The sequence below is a fragment of the Oncorhynchus masou genome, chromosome 15 (assembly GCF_036934945.1).
Source record: "Oncorhynchus masou masou isolate Uvic2021 chromosome 15, UVic_Omas_1.1, whole genome shotgun sequence".
In the NCBI taxonomy this organism is placed as follows: domain Eukaryota; kingdom Metazoa; phylum Chordata; class Actinopteri; order Salmoniformes; family Salmonidae; genus Oncorhynchus; species Oncorhynchus masou.
This window is the reverse complement of record NC_088226.1, coordinates 56,281,017-56,304,173: the sequence shown is the minus strand read 5'-3', so window position 1 is coordinate 56,304,173 and position 23,157 is coordinate 56,281,017. Positions and strand designations below refer to the sequence as shown.

Here is a 23,157-nt window from a genome sequence, read left to right as displayed (position 1 = left end):
TTCTTGAAATACTTTTTTTCTATGTGAAAACTGAAATGGTCTATTCATTTCTTTAAAGTAGACACTCTTATCCCAAGCATACATATTTATACTGGTCCCCTGTGGGAATTGAACCCACAACCCTAGCATTGCAAGTGTCATGCACTACCAACTGAGCCACATCATATCACCACAAACCACTTGCTGTCTCTATGTACTCAATGATCAGCCTATGTACAATACAATTACATTAAGTTGTTTGTAAGGATGATTTTTTAATACTGCACAAAAAGTGGCTGTTTTCTATGTTATTTGTTCAAGATAAATATTTTCTTTGATGTGGATGTTTTGTGTCTTTACCCAAAACTTTGCACATTTTGATGTAAATGTTTAAGGACAGGGTTTTGTTCTTTCTGAAACCATTAGAATGTCAATCTCAGAGAAAGGGACAGGGCAACAACTCCAAAAAGCAGAGATACTGAAACATTTTTTTTGGCCCATGCTACAGAGGTCTATAATCGATCTGCTAATACTAGTAAAGGCCCAGTATACTACTTTTGTGAAAAATATATATTTTTCTAAAAATAATGTTATAATAATTTATTTATATATGATTATTTTTTCAGAGGGTGCTGCTCACCCCTACTTCCGTGGCTATGCTGAAATTAGTTTTTTTCTTCCTTTAATTTGTAGGGCTACTACATAGAATCTTGTATTTTTATGTTTATTTTTTTCTTCTATTTAAGCAATTACTCAGACGATATGGGATTAATGGTCTGTGCTGAATGTTTCAATGATAAATCGGCTGATTTTTAAAGGGATAATCCGCTGGGACTCGTGGGTTGACACCCTCCCCTTTAATCGCGTGGTTTCTCTCGTAGGCTTTGCTCTCACTTGCACATTTGCCATCAGTCGTTTCCTTCTATCGGAACTCTGCTGTGCTTCTCCACGCTCGCACCTGAGCTGACTGTAGTTGTTTTACTTTCTCTATTTACAGTAGCGGACAAAAGCTATCAAAATAAGAAGACCTTCCACGTTTGCCTTTATTACGATCAAAATGAAGAAACGTGGAATAAAGCGCTCGAATACTGAGTGGTAGAAGAAGCCAAGGACCGAAGGTTTGTGTCTCAGCGCAATGCACTGTCAGTAGAAAAGCAGGAATTTTGTGAAACGCTTGTTTTAAAAGCTGCAGAATTTACATGGAAGTAAAAGTATAGATTGCAGTGTATAAATTGTAGTTTGTTTCAATTTTATCGTTGTTGATGGTCAAGTAATGCATAGATCACAGAGGACTAGAACGAAAGGAAACTATGATTACAGTGGAAGGTTTTGACCTAGATGTTTTTAGCCTATAATAAACTTTGATTAGGTATAATTGCCTTCAATGTGTGTTAAGGCGTTACCTTTATTATTGATTTCATGATAGTGGTAATGCAGTAGGCTAATACAGTCGTATTTTGTTGTAAAATATAATTGTGATGTAACATTAGTTATTTCATTTGGTGACGATTGCCTGCTGTTTTGAAGCAGGTTTCGACACAGGTCAGGAAAAAACTGTTTTATTTTTATGATATATTACTGACAGTATCAGTGAAATAAATCAGACTTTCTTACCTGGGCTTTAAATGTAATTGCTCTTCTCGGGCAAAGTCCAGCTTTATTGTTTCTCTGAGCTGACATTTATAGTAAATAAAGTCCAGCTGTGGTCAAAAATAGTTTGTTTTTTTCTTTATTTTTTTACACTGTTGCACAGTGGCCCCTGGACCAATGGGTAAGTGTCCAGGTGTGCAGTGATAGGATTGTCATATGATTTAAGGCTATCCTAGTAGTCCTGCATTACAAATGGAAGAATTGATGTTAGTGTTTTACATAACTTCAGGACAGACAATGTCAATCAAATCCACTGTCTGTTGTCTATTTAGTCTGAGGTCTAGAATCAGTTCACCCAAGGGCATGTAAGTAGTTTAACCTGAATCATCATATTTTTCCCCAACAGCAACCTGTCTTTAAACCCACATCAAGTGTCTGTGGGAGCAGAGGTCTAATGGCAAAGTGGCTCAAAGACTATCTGAGTTTTGGGAGCAGGAGGATGCCTCCTCAACCACCCAAACCAGACTACACAGAGAGTGAGATTCTGAAAGCCTATCGGGCTCAGAAGAACCTAGACTTTGAGGACCCGTACGAGAACTCTGAGAACCGGGACAGAAACGACTCTGGGTCATCAGACTCTTCCCTTGCTGCCTTTGGTTCTCCTCTGAAGTCTGCCAGCCTGGATATGAAGGTTGTATCTCCCAAACACCGCCTCATCAAGGTGGACTCACAGGAGCTGGGGCGAACTAAGATTTTACTGAGTGCCGTCTCCTTAGAGGAACAAGAGCCTGTAAGTCATTTTTCCTGTTCTACATTAACATTCATTACCATTACAAAGACCCCTCCGCTTATTGATTAAACCCATAAGCAAGTGACTGGTAATGTGAGTCAGAAGTATGCAATGTTTCAATACATCATGCCATATTTGAAGTGGCCCATAACATGGCTGGCCTAGATGGCAAATGGAAGGAAGTGTTATTGATGGGCTGGATGGCTCATTGAGTGGGGCGTCACAGCCCCCTGAGTTTACGTCCAGCCATAAATAATAAATGGCGTTTGGTTTAGCAAGCTGAGAGAGACCCCCATGTGAACACATGGTGAAGGAAGCCATGCAGGCACTTGGCTATTTGACGGTATGCTGCCACACTTGTGTTGCCATCAGGCCCACAGTCCCACCCTGGATGAGTACAGTATGTGTTGGCAGGAGAACACACAGGCACAGCTGCAAGGGTCAGAGATGCTCAGGATTTCATAGAGAGATAGAGAGGGAGAGTGAAAGTTTGCCTATGTAGAAAGGTAGCGAATGCACATTAATTCAGTTTAAAAAATCAGCTCACACATCATGACGAAGATAATGATTTATCATTTGAAAAGCCACAAGTGCACAGCTCCTAACAGTACATTGAAGGTCTGAGGGAAAGTAGAGTCGATACAGACTCTCTGTATGCGTGCTCTGGCTGCTCTCATTAATGTCTGTGTAGAGTTCTGGTGTGTGAGAACATCTATACCCTCATTAACATTTCAGATTTATTCCTGGTCGTTCGATAACCTGTTACTGAGTCAACAAGGGAACGTATATAGTTTGTGTCTGCGTGTCTAACATGGGTTTGTTGACTGACTTGGTTGTCTGATTGTGTGACCATATGGCTGCCTTTGTAGTTGTCTGTGTGCCAGCGGACTACTATTCCCCTTCCTGTGTGCAGCATGTATGGGCTATTCCACACCAGGACAGCCTGAATTGTTTTTTTGTTATCAAATCAAACTTTATTTGTCACATGTGCAGGTGTCTACAGGTGTAGACCTTACCGTGAAATGCTTACTTACAAGCCCTTAACCAACAGTGCAGTTCAAGAAGGGTTAAGAAAATATTTACTAAATAAACCAAAGTAACACAATAACATAAAATTAACGTGGCTATATACATGGGGTACCGGTACCGAGTCGGTGTGCGGGTGTACAGGTTAGAGGTCATACATGTAGGTAGGGGTGAATTGACTATGCATAGATAATAAACAGTGAGTAGCAGCAGTGTACAAAACAAATGGAGGGAGGGGGTCAATGTCAGATTGTTCTGGCAATTTTCACATAGAAGCTTCAATGGGAGATACCCAAAATATTTTCTGCCTTTCCTGGCATGGAAACGTCCTATGGAGGAACAAATGCTCTCCTCAAATAAACCCCCTCTGTATTCTCTATCTCTGTCACACAAAATAACAATTCTATCAGTTTCTGACATACTCATTCCATGTTGCTTTCAGATGTCAACTAATTCATTTCATAGAAAAATTGGCAACATGTAGAAAAACTTGGAAGTCTATTTTTGGACAATGAAAATATTTTTGAATTCTGGTGTCGGTGGTCTGTAGTTGAGACTGCTATGTGTATGAATGGTGTAGTGCACTGTGTCTTTGTGTGTGTCTCTGTATCCCAGGTAGTTCCATCAGCCCCAGCAGTAGGGGACACAGATTACTCTGATCCGTTTGATGCTCACCCAAACCCCTGGCCAGAGCCTGATCTGGGACACGTTCCCTGTGAGAACAACGGCTACATGGAGCCTTACGAGGCCCAACGTGTCATCACAGGTGAGTCTCGGGGTTTTGGATGTATTTACGTCATTTTTTAGAACATTGTTATACATACTACAGATCACACGACAGGTAGGCTGATAACAGGTAGGTCACACATAATTAAAAAGTATATATTATGTCATTACATTCCTATTGTACATCCCTAGCTCATTGCCAGATCTGTTTGTGCTTTAGCCAACTCCTCTGACTTTGGTTGTCATGCCTTAGATAGAACAATTGGCTAGAGCCTAGAGTACAAACAGATCTGCTGACTAGGCTACATCCCCTTCCAGCAGAAACGGTTTCCCCATCTCAGACAGTTCTTTCAGTCTGACTCACTCTGCTCTCACACAACCTTTCACCACCCCTTACGAATGTCTCTATCCAACTACGCCCTTTCCCTCTCGCTATTCTTCCATCCTTCAGATCTATCGTTTCTCATTCGGCTTTTCTGTAGTAACATCTCTTATTCCCCGACCACTGTCTGTCAGGCTTGTGTAGTGAAGCGTCTCTCCAATCAGAGTGGTGGTTTCTCCCCTTGCTGCCCTCTGGGGAGTCTGGGTAGCTTTTTAGTCCATCTGAGAGTTAGTGAGTATGTGTTTGACTGTTGTCTTTGCTGGCTTCATTCAGGTCATAAGTAGTTCATAGTCACAGGGTTAGGACGAAAGGGCTTCTAGTTTTTCAGTTTGTTAGATACACAATGGAGTCTGAGCCAGTCAACCAAGGACTGAGTCGGTGTGGTGTGTCTGTGGCCGCTCATTAAAAAACACAGCAGAACAGAGAACCAGGAGTCTGAGACTGAATATCTCTCGGATTCTCAAATAGAATCGCTATTATAATCCCAGAGATGGATTATTACTGACCATAGCCGTAGCACTCGTACCCTTAAACTGATTGAAAATGGCAGACTTGGACATTGATGAATGCCTAAATTGGAACATAGTGGCTGTATAGTAACATGAATTCAGAGCTCTGCGCTTCACAGGCGACAAGAAGTTTCCCCATCCCTCATGCTAATTGGGCAACTTTTGCATGTTTTTTGTTGTCTGAATGAGGGAGATGTTAAGTGTCCAGAGTTTTTTTTTCACATTTTGTAATAAACAAATGTGGCAAAAGAACAGTAAATGTAAAATGCACAAAATCAACATTGTAATTTTTGGATTCATGTGAACAGTTGCTACCATGGCCATGTATATCCTTTTCATACTTCTCCTGTAAGAAATGTTTCAATTTAGCCCTGTCCATATAGGCTAATTTCCACGAGTGTAAAGGGTTAAATTATACAAATGTTGGCAGATGTCATCCCAATGTATCTTTGATCTGGTTCTGTCACGTTTTTTAAAGTTTAGTAGAACTCAGTTTCTATTCTCTATCACCCACTGGTCTGCCATCCATCTGCATACCGTAATAGATTCCTCACCCCCCCCCCCACCATCATGTTCTCATCCATTTCTCATTTCCAACCCTGCCTGTTTTTTATCTCCCTCCCCTAATCTCCTCCATCTCCTCTCGGCGCCCTGACACAGGTACAGCTGTATGCCACGACACTGAGCCTGCCTCTGTCACAGTGACTTAACATCAAGCCAACCCAGCCCTCCTTTCCTCACCTCCTCCTCCCACCTCAGGGTCTGTCCCCAGGGCCTCCTCTGTCGCCATGGAGACAACAGGGGCGCCCAATGGCAGTGTGTCCTCTGAAGGTTAAAGTTAGCCAGTTCCGTTTTTCAACAACCAACCCTCCCATTTAGCTCCAGCACTCTTTCCCTCTTACATAACTGCACCTTCATAGCCAGGCTGGTAGTGGAGACAAAAGATCCTTCCACTTTCTTCACACCCAATATGTGATATGCCAGTGTTGAGCTTCTCAGCTCACATCAATGAGACAGCCACTGATTGCTGACGCTCATCGATACGCCTGTTGTTTCAGAAGTCTGTCTTCAGATGTTTTGTTATTTCAGTAATCTATGACTACAGAGCTCAAGTTCACATGTAACTCTCTGAAGGTTGATTTTTATAGAACATGCTACACGCGGAGAAATCTGATGAAAATGCTAATGAGAGTGGCTGTTGTGAGATGCAGTAACTCGATTGCTGCTGTGACTGTGAAGAGAAGGGACTGCTGTTTGTTCTGCTCCACAGCTGCGGGTCTAGCCCAGGGCTTCGTTAAGCCTCCAGCAGGCTGCACAAAAATAATACAAATACAAATAGTTGCATGCTCTTTTCGTTTTAAATAAGGCAAATGTTTGTGTTCTCTCTACCAGAGTTGCAGCGTGGCCCTGGGGCAGCCCTTGCACGGGGCGAGGTGCAGCTCTACGACACCCCCTATGAGGATGAATGCGGGCGGCCGCTGGGGGTGGGGCTGGGGTACGGCGACCTCCTGGAGGAGGGCAGGGAGAGCCGGCTGCCGCAGGATGACGAGCGGCCAGCAGATGAATACGATCAGCCCTGGGAGTGGAAGAAAGACAACATCTCTAAAGCCTTCGCAGGTACAGACTGACTTCAGTCTCCTCCTCAGCAACATCACCACCAATCTCACACTTTTACTATTACACTCACAACCACACTTTTACACTCAATTACCAGTATTTAACTTTTTCGTCTCACCATACTACACATGTTGAATGACCACTCTCACTCCAGCCACAATGCCCCCCTTGAATGAATGACCACTCTCACTCCAGCCACAATGCCCCCCCTTGAATGAATGACCACTCTCACTCCAGCCACAATGCCCCCCCTTGAATGAATGACCACTCTCACTCCAGCCACAATGCCCCCCCTTGAATGAATGACCACTCTCACTCCAGCCACAATCCCCCCCTTGAATGAATGACCACTCTCACTCCAGCCACAATGCCCCCCTTGAATGATTGACCACTCTCACTCCAGCCACAATGCCCCCCCCCCTTGAATGAATGACCACTCTCACTCCAGCCACAATGTCCCCCCTTGAAGGAATGACCACTCTCACTCCACCCAGAATGCCCCCCCCCTTGAATGAATGACCACTCTCACTCCATTGCACACACATGTTGATTGATCCCACTCATGACTACTTGCCTATTGAAGACGAGGCTTTTTTAAATTTTTATTTTAGAAAATATATTTTGGGGTATTTTCATGTTTTATTGCCAGATACAGGTTAGACACGTAGAGGGGGAGACTGATGAAAGGGATAAAGCTAAGAAAGTGAGTGGTGGAACAGGGGATCAAACTGCTGTCCTCCAATGGTGCGGCAGGTAGCCTAGTGGTTAGAGCGTTGGGCCAGTAACCGAAAGGATGCTGGATCAAATCCTGGGGCAGACAAGGTAGAAATCTGTCGTTCTGAGCAAGGCACTGTTCCCCGGGCGCCAAAGACGTGGATGTGGATTATGGCAGCCTCCCTCGCACCTCTCAGATTCAGAGGGTTTGGGTTAAATGCAGAAGACACATTTCAGTTGAATGCATTCAGTTCCTACTACCACTATACTACCCTCGGCACACAATGAGTTGTCTGTGTCAGAGAGACCTACATCTTAACAATACAAGGTACAAAGTGTTTTTATGTTGTGAAGCCCTGTCTCTATCTGGTGTGTATGAGAGTGGCAGTAGATCAGTGTACGATACGGCAGAGCCTACTTAAATGAGCTGCGTCTGGCAGGAGACTAAATCAACACGCTCGCTTTCACTCCCCTTTATTTCATGCTCTCCTTCTCCTCCCCCTCTCTTCTCAGTTAATTACATGCTCACGTTTGCATGACTGATCCAGTTCTAATAAGCCGGTGGTCAGCAGAACTGCTACAGCAGCCCAACACACACACACACACACACACACACATACACACACACACACACACATTAGCTCCCAGGCAAAGAAACACTGTAATTCTAGCGTTGACGGAGAGGATTATGTTGGTCGGGTGAGTGACCCTCTCAGAAGATTTTAAGGGCTAGAACCCAGAACTGTCTGCCAAATGTGCACTCTTGGACAGGATCTATTACAACACCAATTAGAAAAAGGTAGCAGATGTGGGTAAAAACCTCCACTCCTGATTTTCTGGCACCTGTTTTTCTACCTACAGTCAGTCAGCTACGTGTTGCCCAGCCTGTGTGAACAGATTGGGGTGAAAAACAGAAGCACTAATGTATTTCCATTCTTACATTTAATCCATATTCCCAGTCAGGTTGGTATGGCAGCACTAAAGGGGGGGGGGGGCATTGTGACAGGGTGCAATCAGTCACCTGCTGACAACCTCTCATTTACAGGGCTGTCCCTGCTGTCCTCTCTCCCTACTGAGGTGACACACACAGGCAGCCTGATAACGTAGGGGGATGGGTGGGCATCACGATCTGCCAACAGTGCCCCCCCCCCACACACACACACTCACACACACACTCACACACACACACAAATCACACACACTACTGTCAGTAGGCCTGATTATCACCAGTCACCTCAGTCGGGTGAGAACAGGATGCTCCGGATTAAATATATATTTAGAGAGGGCTTTTTGCATAGTTGCACAATTATGATAATCAGGAAGTTAAATGTTGTGCATATCCTCTTGCCAGTGGGACTTACAGTATTTACTGTGGAGTCCAGTCCAGCTCAGGCGGTTGAGATCAGTGTTAGTGTGAGTTGGTGGTCAATTGCGTTACACCAGTAGTGAGAGAGCCTGCGGCTGACAGTCCAGTAAGTTTTAATTAGTATACCGCAAAGCTGTCACAAGCACCTAGCTACCCCTCATCTAGCCGCCATTAATTTATGGGAGTCATCGAACATTCAACAGTGAGGGAGGGATAAATAGCCCTGCAGCCATGCAACACCAATTAGTGAGCTAATGAAATGGACAGACTCATTACTCCACATAAAATGCCCTGTCAAATGAGTAAATGAGTGGTGTTAGGTTCACAGTGTCTTTGATTTATGTGCTGTTCGTATCTGATCTCTACCTTGTCTCCCTCCACAAGTAAGGCCTTAAAGCTAGACTCAGCGAAATGACGTTGCCATGAGCAGCACCGGAGATATTGAGATGAGTGAGATGCAAGACTTCGCTCTCTCACAGTCACACACAGTATCTGCACATGTGCACGGGTTCGCTTCACATTGTTAGTGCGTAGTAGGCAAGGTACCAAAACAGCAGAGAAGTTGAGCCTCACGCTTTAACGCACTTAGTTGTTGTGGAAATTGATACACTATGTTGTTTACTTTCTGCATCTACATCATATCGCCGAGTCTACCTCTGCACCATCTTCACCATCTTTTGCAGATATGTAATATTAGATCGGTTTATACTGGAAAGTCTACAAAGACACGTGTGTGTTTCCTTGACTGTGTGTGAAGCTGCAAGAATGAGATTTCCATCACTGTGGCCAGTGTGTCCCTGGTCTGTTAGCTCACTCTAAGCAGGCCCTGGGGGTCCCGACTGGCTTCTCCATCAATTTACAGGATGTGTCGTGAAGATGCTCTCCCATCCATCCCTGCTTTCTCTCCCTCCTTCACTCCCTCGCTCGATGTGAAGCGTTACTGACGTTAATGAAAAGACATGTCCTCCATGATCCCTGCTCGCTCCCTTGTGAGCTGGATGGGAGGCAGAGTGAGATGGAAAGAGGGGAGGAGAGAATCAGTGAATGGAGAGATAATGTCCCACTTAGAGGGGAGAATGAGTGGGGGAGAGAGGGAGGTGGAGAGAGTGGGGTGTGGGAAGGCACCAGAATATACAATCCCTAGAAAAATGGAGAGAGCGGAGAAAGAGGAAAAGGAGGAATAGAAAGTCTTGACTTGAAATAGAAAACATAACACACAAAGCAGCACCTATTTTTGCAGTTCTGTCCATGAATTCCAAGTGCCATGCATATTCATCTTGTATATGCCTCAGTGTGAATTCATGGCTTGTGAATCCATGCATGTTTCACACTCATGTAGGGTGTTAATTGGCTGTCATTAGTAGAGAGCAGTTGTGCCCAGCAGAAGGTCTTTGTTGGCACAGAGAACATGGGGAGCTGGGCATGTTACAAAGCTGATGTCTTCATAATTGTGTTTAATGAAGAGATACGGCAGGATTTATCCAATGCTCATGTCGCTTGATTCCAGGATATTTATTTATGATTATACTAAATAAAAAGGCTTTTTATATTTACTCAGCTTTTTAGCTTGTTGTGGCATTTTCTTCCAGACTGAAAGAGTAAAATGGATTGAAAATGTGTTTTGTTAAGATACTAAAATGCCTTTTTCATGGTTCAATCCACTCAAATTGTTTGCATGTCGAATGATTACTATGATTGTGATTCAGCCAAGCCATTAATTAGTGAGTTGCTTTCACCTGTTGCCAACCACACCAATGGACCCACTTCAGTGTGAGGTTTTCTGGCTGCATTCACGCAGGCAGCCCAATTCTGATACTTTTTGACCAATCACATCAGATCTTTTCCTGAGACGATCTGATTGGTCAAAAGACTAATTAGTGTGTCTAAATGCAGCCGCTTTTGTGTATGCTTAGTGGCCTGTTCAGGTTTTTGTACTATAATCCTGAATATTCTATTGTCGTGAAATCTCAATCTGCCTGCTAGTCCTCTCTCAGAACATTATGTTGTCACAATGTCTTATATCACAAGAAAGACCTTTGAGCAAATGGGCTCCCCAGCCTGTGTGACAGAGCCACCAGTTCCCATTAGTAGTAAATGGTGCCCAGATGTGCCTTCTGTTTGAGTGACCTGTGTGTGTGTGTGTGTGTGTGTGTGCATGCATGCACCAGGCCAGCAGAGGGTCACGTCCTGCCCTTTGTCATGGTGATGAGTGCTGACATCGTCAGGAGGAGGTAAAAGTGATGTCATGAGGGTGTTACAAATGGTTCATTCAGGTTTGATGTTACACTGCAGACAGGTCACACTGAAACACAGATGGACCAAACCGCTTCCCCAGAAATTCAAACATTTATACTTGGCACTTGTGTGCTACATATCGCAGTAACTTTGGAATCACAACTTATGAACAGAATGCACACATGCTCTCATACTAGTGCAACTGGTTCATAAGCACGTGGTGGTATTATACTGTACTGCACTGAATGTCCTTTGTGTTGAATGCTGTCTGGTACTCTCCCCCCAAACAGGGCAGGAATTCTGTTGGAATTTTCCCATTAACCATGACACACAAAGCTTAACTCTGTCCTCTTAAAAAAATATAATAAAAAAAATGTCCACACACTCTGAAGTGCGTTTCTCTTCACCGAGTTCACTCCCCTCATCCTTACATTCTAACCCTCTCTCATTTTTGTTTGCTCTGAGCCTGTGTTTCTTTACCCCACACTCTCCCCTCAGTCCTTTTTTTCTCTGTTTGGAGCGAGAGAGAGGTGGGGATGGGAGGCAGCCAGGAGAGGAAGTGTGGTTGGGGGGGGGGGCAGTGGGTGGAGGTCACACTTTAATCATGGCTTCTGCAGGGCTGGAGGGGGGGCTCTCCAGATGGGGCCATTGTACTGCACCATGCATCAATAATTCACAGAGAGCCAGAGAAAGTGGCGGAGTGTGTCTGCCTGCTCAATAATTAAGCAGAGGGAGGGAGGGATGAGGGAGAGTGGGATGTATGTACAGCAGCACTGGGGTCTCTCTCCTAATGTCCCGTTCAGCTGCCCTTTGATGTCACACACCCAGGGGGTCTTTGGTTTTGTCAGATCATTAAGATGTCAGCCCCCTTTCCCCTTCATTTGTTTTGTAATCCTGTTTCATTGTGTGTGTGGTGTGTAGCACAGGCATGGAGGATTCTGTGAGCTTGTGTTTGTGTGTTTCTGCCATTGAGGCTGCAGTAATGTGTTGCGTGGTTACTTGCCACGGTTTGTAATTGGGCTAATTTGGTCAGCCCCTGCCTCACTTTGCGCCCTGTCCCTGACACACAGTCCACCTCATTGTCAACCCGACATGCCGCATCTACTATGCTCCCTTCCGTTCTCTTCACTCCTTTTTAAAATATTTTTTTATACTTATTTTCACCAAGACTTTCACATTCTCTATATTATTGTCCTTTCACACCCTTCTCCATATATATATTTTCTCTTCCTCTCTGCCTGGCTGCCTGTAGAGATGTCAGAGCTGGCTGAGCTTCCCTGGCCCCCTCCAGTGGGGCAGCAGCTGGAGGAGGAGCTCCCAACCACCCTCAGAGAGCAAGGTGACCTCTCAACCTCTCATCCAGGACAACAAGACCTCCCCCAACCCACTCCCTGACCCCCTATGACCCCCCAAGCCTGAACCCCCAGTGTCCTGCATCTGCCCTGCCTGCTTTCTGTATGATGTTAACACACATCACTGGGTCAAGTGACCTAACAACCCACCACTAGGTTTGGCAACACGTAGGCTAATGTAGATGCTGGTGGGAACACACGGCGATTGGTCTCATAAAGCATTTGGGTCATGATGAGCTTTTGCCAGTTGCCACACATTGCGCTCTCTCTCTCTCCCTCTACACAGCACTGCAGCCCCTCAGGGCTCGCTCCCCACCACTACCCATAAGCTCCCTGTGCTATATGGCCCTCTCATGCCTTGTCGCATTAGGTCACCCTGGAGCATCTCCCAGTCCCAGCCAGCGACTGGATGATGATAAAGTTGCACCCAGTCAGATCAGTACTACCATCTCTCTTCTCCTTTGTGGACCCCTTCAGTAGAAACACTGTCTGTCCTCTATCCTATGGCATGCTGAAACCTTTGTCCTCTGCACCAACAACCGTATCTCTATTTTTACCAGGCCTGACTCACTCTCATTCTTTCTTGCTCCTCCCCCTCTCTTTTAATATTTATCCTCCCCCTCTGTCTCTGTACAGTACAGTTTGATGGTGCCGAGTGGGACCGGTCCTCGTCCCCCACGGAGCGCCTGCGTCCTCCCAGGTCCAGTCCCCTAGCAGGAGGGGCTATGAAGTTACGGATGCCCTGCTCTGACCCCCACAACATGATGGGGGAGAGAGTAGACCCCACCCTGCCCCTGGAGAAACAAGTGTACGTACTGTACTCTTCTTTTGTAATGACAATTTATTGTGTACTTTTCTCCATATATGAATGAACAGGTCTACCAATCAATCACGTGTACACAATGCCGTAGGCATAAAGTGAGCACAGTGTGAGTGGGTAGTCCATTACTCTTCCTGGTGGTCTCTTAAGGGTTGTTACAGGATCCACTAGAGAGCCCCACTCATCTCTGGGTTTGAGTGAGCATGGTCTGGTCTCGGTGTGACCCCCTGCGCCATCTGCCCTTAGTTAGTAAACCGTGACAAATGGAGATAATGTTTGTTTAAAGTGAGAAGGAACAGATTGTTAAAACACATTTGATGACAGAGCAAACGCATTCCAGCAATGGTGACAATAAAATATTTGCACATCACTTTATTAACACATCTGTGTAGCCTGCATCATGAAAATAATATCCCGTAATTTGCCCTTCACTTCCATTTGTATTACACAATGCACTGAGCTGCTGGTCTCCTTCCATCCTGTCCATTACAGTTTTCTTCAATCGCTAACAAGCATCGGTCAATACTGAAGACACTCTTTCAAAACTCTTCACACAGTCTGCATTACCAACATGCATCTTGGCCAAACAGTTCATCTCACCTCCAAAACTCTCTCAAACCACCAAAACACTTCATACATGTCTCAAAATAAGCTTGTTGGACCATAACACTGGCAACAGTTCTCACTCAGAAAGCATACATTGTCACTCATAACACACTGACCTAAAAAACACTAACAACAGGGAGCCTTACATAAATTATTAACTTTTCTCTTTGAAGTTTGAATGATTTTTCACATAAATCAGTATTTCATTATAGAATAAGAGTGACACCTTTTCACTTTATTGACTGTACTACAGTTTATGTAACAAGAATGAATCAGAGATGCAGCAATTTGCTTCAATAGACTTTCTTTTTTCGATATCTTTGCATATACTAGTTTACAAATTCCAGGGCAGCAAAAATAATTACAAACAAAAAGCATGTATAATCACTCATACTGTACATGACTGTGAGAGTTCTAGTTCTCATCAACATGTATAGTATACTCACTCATACGATACAGTACTGTGAGGGTTCTAGTTCTCATCAACATGTATAGTATAATCACTCATACTGTACATTACTGTGAGGGTTCTAGTTCTCATCAACATGTATAGTATACTCACTCATACGGTACAGTACTGTGAGGGTTCTAGTTCTCATCAACATGTATAGTATAATCACTCATACTGTACATTACTGTGAGGGTTCTAGTTCTCCTTCTCTCCTGCATTTGGCCACAAGTTCTCATCAACATCACATCTTATGTCTTCTCTGGCGATGCATCTTGGAAAGTATCTTCTGGAATGTCTAATCCAACCCTGGCACTCTTCAGGAGAAGTGTCTCCACACCCTGGCACTCTTCAGGAGAAGTGTCTCCACACCCTGGCACTCTTCAGGAGAAGTGTCTCCACACCCTGGCACTCTTCAGGAGAAGTGTCTCCACACCCTGGCACTCTTCAGGAGAAGTGTCTCCACACCCTGGCACTCTTCAGGAGAAGTGTCTCCACACCCTGGCACTCTTCAGGAGAAGTGTCTCCACACCACGCATTCATGGCATCCAGTAAGGACATCTGGTCATGTGGATGTTGGTCATAAACCTTCCATCTCCACGCAGAGAAAAACTCCTCTATGGGGTTTAGGAAGGGGGAGTATGGAGGCAGGAATAGCACTGACATCCTGGGATGTGCAGCAAACCAGTCTGACTGCAGCAGAGTGGTGGAAGGCCACATTATCCCACACAACGAAGGTAGGGGAGGTTCTTGCCCCTCTCTCCTCTGCTGGCACAAGTCAATTATGTAGGTCATCCAGAAAATAAATGAGCCTCTGTATTGTAGGGGCCAATGAGTGGTTTGTGTAACAGCAAACCATCATTGGCCAGTGCTGTACACATTGTGGTGTTAGCTCCTTTCTGGCCTGGGACATCCACAGTTGCTCTCTGTCCAATCACATTTCTTCCCCTGCGGCATGTTTTTGCCAGGTTGAATCCAGCTTCATCCACAAAGATGAATGTATGAGCAGTTTGCCTGGCTTCCATCTCCATTACTCTCTAAAATACAGTAAATCCACAGTTTTACAGTACTTTACATAATGCATAGCTGTGTATAGCTGCTAAGGTAACTGAGCTAAACGACTACCGCCCCGTAGCACTCACTTCCGTCATCATGAAGTGCTTTGAGAGACTAGTCAAGGACCATATCACCTCCACCCTACCTGACTCCCTAGACCCATTCCAATTTGCTTACCGCTCAAATAGGTCCACAGACGATGCAATCTCAACCACACTGCACACTGCCCTAACCCATCTGGACAAGAGGAATACCTATGTGAGAATGCTCTTCATCGACTACAGCTCGGCATTCAACACCATAGTACCCCTCCAAGCTCGTCATCAAGCTCGAGACCCTGGGTCTCGACCCCGCCCTGTGCAACTGGGTACTGGACTTCCTGACGGGCCGCCCCCAGGTGGTGAGGGTAGGTAACGACATCTCCTCCCCGCTGATCCTCAACACTGGGGCCCCACAAGGGTGCGTTCTGAGCCCTCTCCTGTACTCCCTGTTCACCCACGACTGCATGGCCACGCACGCCTCCAACTCAATCATCAAGTTTGCGGACGACACAACAGTGGTAGGCTTGATTACCAACAACGACGAGACGGCCTACAGGGAGGAGGTGAGGGCCCTCGGAGTGTGGTGTCAGGAAAATAACCTCACACTCAACATCAACAAAACTAAGGAGATGATTGTGGACTTCAGGAAACAGCAGAGGGAACACCCCCTATCCACATCGATGGAACAGTAGTGGAGAGAGTAGCAAGTTTTAAGTTCCTCGGCATACACATCACAGACAAACTGAATTGGTCCACTCACACAGACAGCATCGTGAAGAAGGCGCAGCAGCGCCTCTTCAACCTCAGGAGGCTGAAGAAATTCGGCTTGTCACCAAAAGCACTCACAAACTTCTACAGAGGCACAATCGAGAGCATCCTGGCGGGCTGTATCACCGCCTGGTACGGCAACTGCTCCGCCCTCAACCGTAAGGCTCTCCAGAGGGTAGTGAGGTCTGCACAACGCATCAACGGGGGCAAACTACCTGCCCTCCAGGACACCTACACCACCCGATGTTACAGGAAGGCCATAAAGATCATCAAGGACATCTACCACCCGAGCCACTGCCTGTTCACCCCGCTATCATCCAGAAGGCGAGGTCAGTACAGGTGCATCAAAGCTGGGACCGAGAGACTGAAAAACAGATTCTATCTCAAGGCCATCAGACTGTTAAACAGCCACCACTAACATTGAGTGGCTGCTGCCTACACACTGACACTGACTCAACTCCAGCCACTTTAATAATGGGAATTGATGGGAAATGTTGTAAATCTATCACTAGCCACTTTAAACAATGCTACCTTATATAATGTTACTTACCCTACATTATTCATCTCATATGCATACGTATATACTGTACTCTATATCATCGACTGCATCCTTATGTAATACATGTATCACTAGCCACTTTAACTATGCCACTTTGTTTACATACTCATCTCACATGTATATACTGTACTCGATACCATCTACTGTATCTTGCCTATGCTGCTCTGTACCATCACTCATTCATATATCCTTATGTACATATTCTTTATTCCCTTACACTGTGTATAAGACAGTAGATTAGGAATTGTTAGTTAGATTACTTGTTGGTTATTACTGCATTGTCGGAACTAGAAGCACAAGCATTTCGCTACACTCGCATTAACATCTGCTAACCATGTGTATGTGACAAATAAAATTTGATTTGATGTATCCTGTTTGGTTATTGAACAGACATCTTACCTGGACATATTGATACCAGAGTTCTTTCACACGTTCACCGTTTCTCTCAAAGTGTACAGTGTAAAACTGCTTCATCCTTATCTTATGTTTCTCTAGGACTCTGGCAACTGTCATTGTGCTGACTGTATTCACATTCCCAAAAGTGATATTGTCTGCCAGCACTCTGTCCTGAATTTCCCACAGTTTTATTGCATTGTTGCCAGTTACCATGTCAACAATGGCAATTTCCTGCGCATCTGATAATATTCTGCCTCTCCCTCCTGTGGGAGGCAACCTTTTGGATCCTACTGATAAACACAAAACAATCAATATATTTCAAAATGTCAGTACAAAATGTGAACGTATTGTACTGTAATATGTAGTTCAATTATCATTGAAGGATGCACATCTCGCCTGTCGTTTTGCCGAAAAATGTGTACTATTGATGCAACTGTTGAATGCTGCAGATTTGGTTGCACCCTTAAACTGGCGTCTCACAGAGAGATACCGTGGTTTACAACATGGTCAATAATTGTGGCCCTTATCTCATCAGAGACCACCGCTCTTGGTCTTCCTCTCCTCCATGCATTCTCCCTGCCACTCTTCTTTGCCCACCAACCTGTCTTCCTTGATCCATGTTTCCAAACTAAATCATTCCAAAGCAGTCCTCTTTTGTCTGTTAGGTAATGAGACTAAAGACGGGACACTTGGGTAGGCTTTCAGCTGTGTTTGGAATTATAAAATATTCTGCCGAGATTTTCTGTATATTTCAATCTGGTTACTGCAGAAATGCACTACATTTGCCATCATTCTGTTTTGAACGGGTATATAGCAGTTTTGGAAACTGTGTGTTAGCATTTGAAAACATGTGCTGCAAATACATAGTTTTGCAGGTGGTGGAGTATGAATGAGAAAAGAGTTCATGGATTTCAGAGAATGTGGTCATTGAATGCATTTTGTGTGAAAGCAATGAAAAATGATTCACAATTTGGTCCACATACACTTCTCTTTCGCTGACTGTGGGAAGAGTTTTGACAATGTGACTTCAGTTTTGACCAATGCATGTTAGCAATTGAAAAAAACTAATGTCCCTGTGGTATGTTTGTCAGGTGGTACCACGGAGCCCTATCACGTTCAGAGGCGGAGTCTCTTCTGACCCTGTGTAAGGAGTGTAGCTACCTGGTGAGGAACAGCCAGACCAGCCGCAACGACTACTCCCTCTCACTACGGTATGACGCTCAACATAATCACACCATTGATGTTTACATTTCAACGGCAACATCAAATCACTGCTAATGCACTTAAATACAGATTGATATGAGTCACATAGTGCAACAAGTACAGTAGATTAGACTATTTATCCTCAGATGGATTACTGTAGTAATCTGTTGAATGTTTTTCTGCTGTGTGTTCAGGATACTTGCTGCCATCTCCACTGATCTTTTATCTCACTGTATGTAGGCCTCAATCTGTCTCTCTTCCTCTCCTCCTTCCCCTACTCCTCTCTCTTCTCCTCCCTCACATCCACCGAAGATCATTGACACACTGATTTTCCTCTCAATACTCTTTCAAGCTGCATACTGCATATCTGGACAAAACTCTTCTCTCTAATTACTAGCTTGATCCATAACCTTTTTTCCATCACTGTCCCCCTGCCCTTCCTCTGCCCCTCCCCATGGTCTCTCTCTCTCTCTTTCTCTCTCTCTTTCTCTCTCTCTCTATCTCTCTATCTATCTATGAGAGGTAATCAGGCAGGGAGAGCACACTCCAGCTCTCACATCAGCCACTCTCACTTCAGTAATGAATATGAATCACCTTCGGTGGGCCACACACAGGTGCACGTGAGTGAGTGGACACTCACACTCTCTCACACACAGATGTTAACAGTGGAAACGCACAGGATGGCATTGTGTGAAGCGACAAAGCGACAGTATGTGGTCTCACAATAGGAGGTACCAGGAGTCTATGAAAAGAAGTGGTTTGATCTTTTCTCTGAATGGTTGTGAGGGAGATGAGCAGGGTTCCTCATCTGGTGCCCCCCACTCCTGCAATTTTTGGAATCTGTTCCCTAGTATTTGCACACAGAGACACGTGATTGTATACAAACCTAAGCATAGTTTGAAATTGTGTTTTAGTAAAATAAATATGTTTCTTGTGGTCAATTTGCAGTCTACAAATGATTTGTAATTATGTTCCAGCCACCCGACCATTCGCTCCAAAAATTGGCCCACTGTTGAATCTAGTTAATGATACCTGGTGCAGAGAGTAAGTCGGATTGGAAACAGACTGACAGACAGCCCAGCGTCACACCAATATGAATATAGATCAGACAAACCATGTCTCTTCAAGAGAGATTTTACTCAGTGACCTCTGGCTGTTTAATAAAAAACATACCTTTCATTCCTTGATGTGCACATTAAGGTTGAACCAAAAGATTACATGCAACAAATATGAAATTAAAAAATAAATCATTATGTGAAATTGAATGAAACAATGTTTGTTGATGCTAATATGATGTACAATATTCCATTATGTTTCTATATGATAACAATAGCGTAATATATTTAATATGCCATATACTATTTTTTAAGTTTCACTAATTAATTATAATTAACTGAATCATTATGACACACCCCTCACTATTGTCATTGGTTCCACTAATTGCACTATTTGTCTACATAACCTGGTTCAAGTATTCATGACATTAACCTGAGGAGGGCACAGTGATGCCCAAACGTTGGTAAATACCCATTAAATTGCTGAAGTGTGCAACTTTCTATATTTTGATAGTTTACACTAAAGTACACACACAAAATAGCGCTAGCAGTTTAGCGATGCTGGTTCTGTTTGTTGCTGTTGTGAAGAACAACAGACTCCCCTGGTCTTTAATGTTGATTTTGCTAACTGTAATAATGACTAAATGTAGCTCCTCAATTAGAGCCCTTGTCTTTCCCTCTGCTTCTGTAATTAGACATCCATCATGATGGGCTGGTTGCTCTTAAAGGGGAGGTGCAACTCTGCTCTACTGCTAATACTGTATCCGTCATACCCTTCATCTTCTTTGTCTTTCTTTTTTGTCTTTTCTCTCACATGCCATTACATCACTCATTTATACTGTATCACTCCCCCATTCCCTCTCTGCTTTCTAGTCATACATTATGATATGGTGTTAAATCTTGGCGAGAAATACCTCATAAAATGCCAGATATGTAGGCTGTATTTCAGCCCTGTCCCTTCCGCTGTGTCATTATGTGATATGATGTGGTCCATGACTCTTCCGTGCTCTGCCTACGCTGTCTTCTCTCTCAGGAGCTGCCAAGGCTTCATGCACATGAAGTTCAGCCAGTGTAAGGATGGGAAGTACGTCCTGGGGCAGAACAGCCTGCCATTCGACACCATCCCAGAGGTCATCCACTTCTACACCACACACAAGCTACCAATCAGAGGAGCTGAACACTTGTCTCTGCTCTTCCCTGTGCTCGTACAGACCCTCTGATTGGCAGGGACTCTGTTCCTGGTATCCTAGGTCACATTGTGATTGGACACTGACTTTAGATTGGGTAAATCCCTTCGTTATTCAAGTCAATCAGGCTGCCAGTGCTCTAGTTGGACTGGACTATTTTGTTGAGGATTCAGCATCTGCTGGCTTGTCAGTACAGTACCTTCACGGACCTTCTTGTTTCCATGATGCCAACTCTCTCTGATTTGGGAACATATTCACGTAAAATGCCTGGACTATACCGGCGCCTTCGGTACCTGGGATGCTATCTGGATTACCTGTTGCAGAATGAGCCTCTCACTGAGCTAGTATTGCTCCACTGGTTGACAGTCTCAAGGAAAACTTGGTTGTACTCACACACACCTCTGTTGATTTGATACTTTCTGTACTGTTGAGTAAATCCTATCATGTTGACAAATTGGAAGTCAAACCTGCATCACTGTATGGCTGTTGTAGCAGCAGCTGTAGAGCTGTGTCTAATTTGTACTACTGTTTCCATGTGTTTGTCATAATGATCTGTATGTCTGGACACCTTCACTGCCTGGTTGCAGTGCTCTGTAGTTGACCAGCACCATTTTCAGTAGAGAGCCAAAGGTTTATATGGCCACATAAATGGACAAATCACAATGATAATGGGTGTTATGTTTTAATGATCATTCTTATTACCTGGATATTCATACTGTAATCAGTATGATTTCTCTGATATATAATTATGGATAGGACATGTTTTCTCATTTACCTGCTGTGTTCAAACATTTCACCTGTGGTAAAAACAATAAATGGTATCTTAAAGAGCAGTGTCTGCTTTGTGTATCATGTGGAAAGATGAGTATCACAGTTTCTGATTCTGTAGATTAGTCCTTTGTTGTTATCCAAAGCCATATAGAGTTAGGCCAGGTTTTAGAACAGCCGCTGTGTTAATGCCCCCACACAGAACTTTATTCTTGAAATGTTGTTGACATTTTGAGAGCACCTCTGACAATTTCTATATGAAATGACCCGCTGTAAACAAGCTAAACAGAACAGCAAATTGAAGACGTTTTTATTGATTAGCATTCAGCATAATGTTTATCCCAGTCTTTACTGTGTTGTAGTGTCAACATATTTCTTAATATTCTTTCACTGAACATCTTCATAGGTTTTGAAAAATATTAGAAATAAACAGCGCAACTCGGAAGCATTAATTATCAACGGCTATGGAGCAGAAAGTGGCGCGCTCCGGAACGTTTAACTGCATTGGTCTAACTCCATTTGTTCAACGGGTGGGTCTAATCCTGAATACTGATTGGTTAAAAATGCATTCCAGACGGTGTCTATACAACATGTTACCACCAGCTAAATCTAAGACATTAAAATGCCTATTTACTCTGTTCCTTCTGACTGCGCAATCCATTGTCTCATCCGCCCAGGCAGGGAAATGTATAATTTTATTGAACCTTTATTTAACTAGGCAAGTCAGTTAAGAACAAATTCTTATTTACAATGATGGCCTACCCCGGCCAAACCCGAACCCGGACGACGCTGGGCCAACTGCACGCACTATGGGACTCCCGAATCACGGCCATTTGTGATACAGCTTGGAATCGAACCAGGGTCTGTAGTGAGAGTCTGTGCTAGAGGCAGACTGTAGTGAGGGTCTTGAGGCAGACTTTTCTGTTTGATGTCAAAATTCTGACAAATGAGCCTTGTATAATAAAAACATTTAGGAAGGAGCAGGACATAATCAAATGCCAGTGGCTGTTGGCCAATGGTGGTTCTTGTGTTAGATTAGGAAGGATTTGAATTTTTTTCATGAGCATGGCCTTATTTCTATTACAGTATATTGGATGACTATCAATCATATTCCATTCACCCAGTTCAATGTAAAAGCGATAGGTTTAGGCTACTACATGATACTCAAAATTTCCCTATTCCCGTCAAGAGTTTGCTACAACCTAGCCTATGAATGAAAGTTTATTACGTATGTGCACACAGGTGGAGAGAAAATTGAGGTGACAGACAGTGACACATTCAATACCACCTTGCACACTTATTTCTTCATCTAGCTGATATAGGGTGTAAATCATTAGTCCAACAGTTGCAAACAAGTTTTTATTGGAAAAATTCAGGTGTGTTTATTCCCGTATTGTTCCGTTTGAGAAATGTTTTTCAACAGAATATGCAGAATGAACACACCCCTGATCATGGGTAAACAGTTCACTTTCATAGCAGCCACATTGTATTCCTTCTCGCATCTAAGCGCTCTCCTCTCACCTTGTCCCTTTGCTTGTGGACTTCAATGCACAACACATCAGCTGTATGTGACCAGGTGAAAAAACCTTTCCAAGCCAAACTATATTAAAACCACTACAGACAGCCTACATCATTGTCACCATAGTAGCTAAAGTAACGTCATAGTCAACATAGCTAATAGAACTAACGCGTTAGTAAACCCACTACAATCATGCAGTAATGTTAGTGTACAGTCAGTAAGCAGTTTAGCACTTACCCCGGTGGCAATAAATTTGTAAAATCAAAAGCTTCCCTTGACTTGGATGAGTTCCACTGTTGTGTTGGATAGTCATAGCCAGCTAGCTAACATAGCATCCCTCTGTTTGAGCAGGGTGTTTCAGTAGGCAAAACTAGCTAGCTGCATTTGCTAGCTAAGTAAGTGAAACTAAAAGTGGGAAAAATGACTCTCTCCCTCGCTTCTCCTT

The 23,157-nt window shown here is 43.9% G+C and overlaps 1 protein-coding gene across 1 annotated transcript; it reads left to right on the top strand.

Annotated features, from left to right (window-relative positions):
• The first annotated feature begins 899 nt into the window (after window positions 1–899).
• On the top strand, window positions 900–21,258 carry shdb (Src homology 2 domain containing transforming protein D, b). The gene is made up of 7 exons (XM_064989769.1): window positions 900–1,097; window positions 1,976–2,359; window positions 4,001–4,151; window positions 6,395–6,619; window positions 12,923–13,094; window positions 18,072–18,191; window positions 20,272–21,258. The coding sequence occupies exons 2-7, from the start codon at window positions 2,024–2,026 to the stop codon at window positions 20,456–20,458; spliced, it is 1,191 nt and encodes a 396-aa protein (XP_064845841.1). The 5' UTR covers window positions 900–1,097; window positions 1,976–2,023; the 3' UTR covers window positions 20,459–21,258.
• The last annotated feature ends 1,899 nt before the right edge of the window (window positions 21,259–23,157 follow it).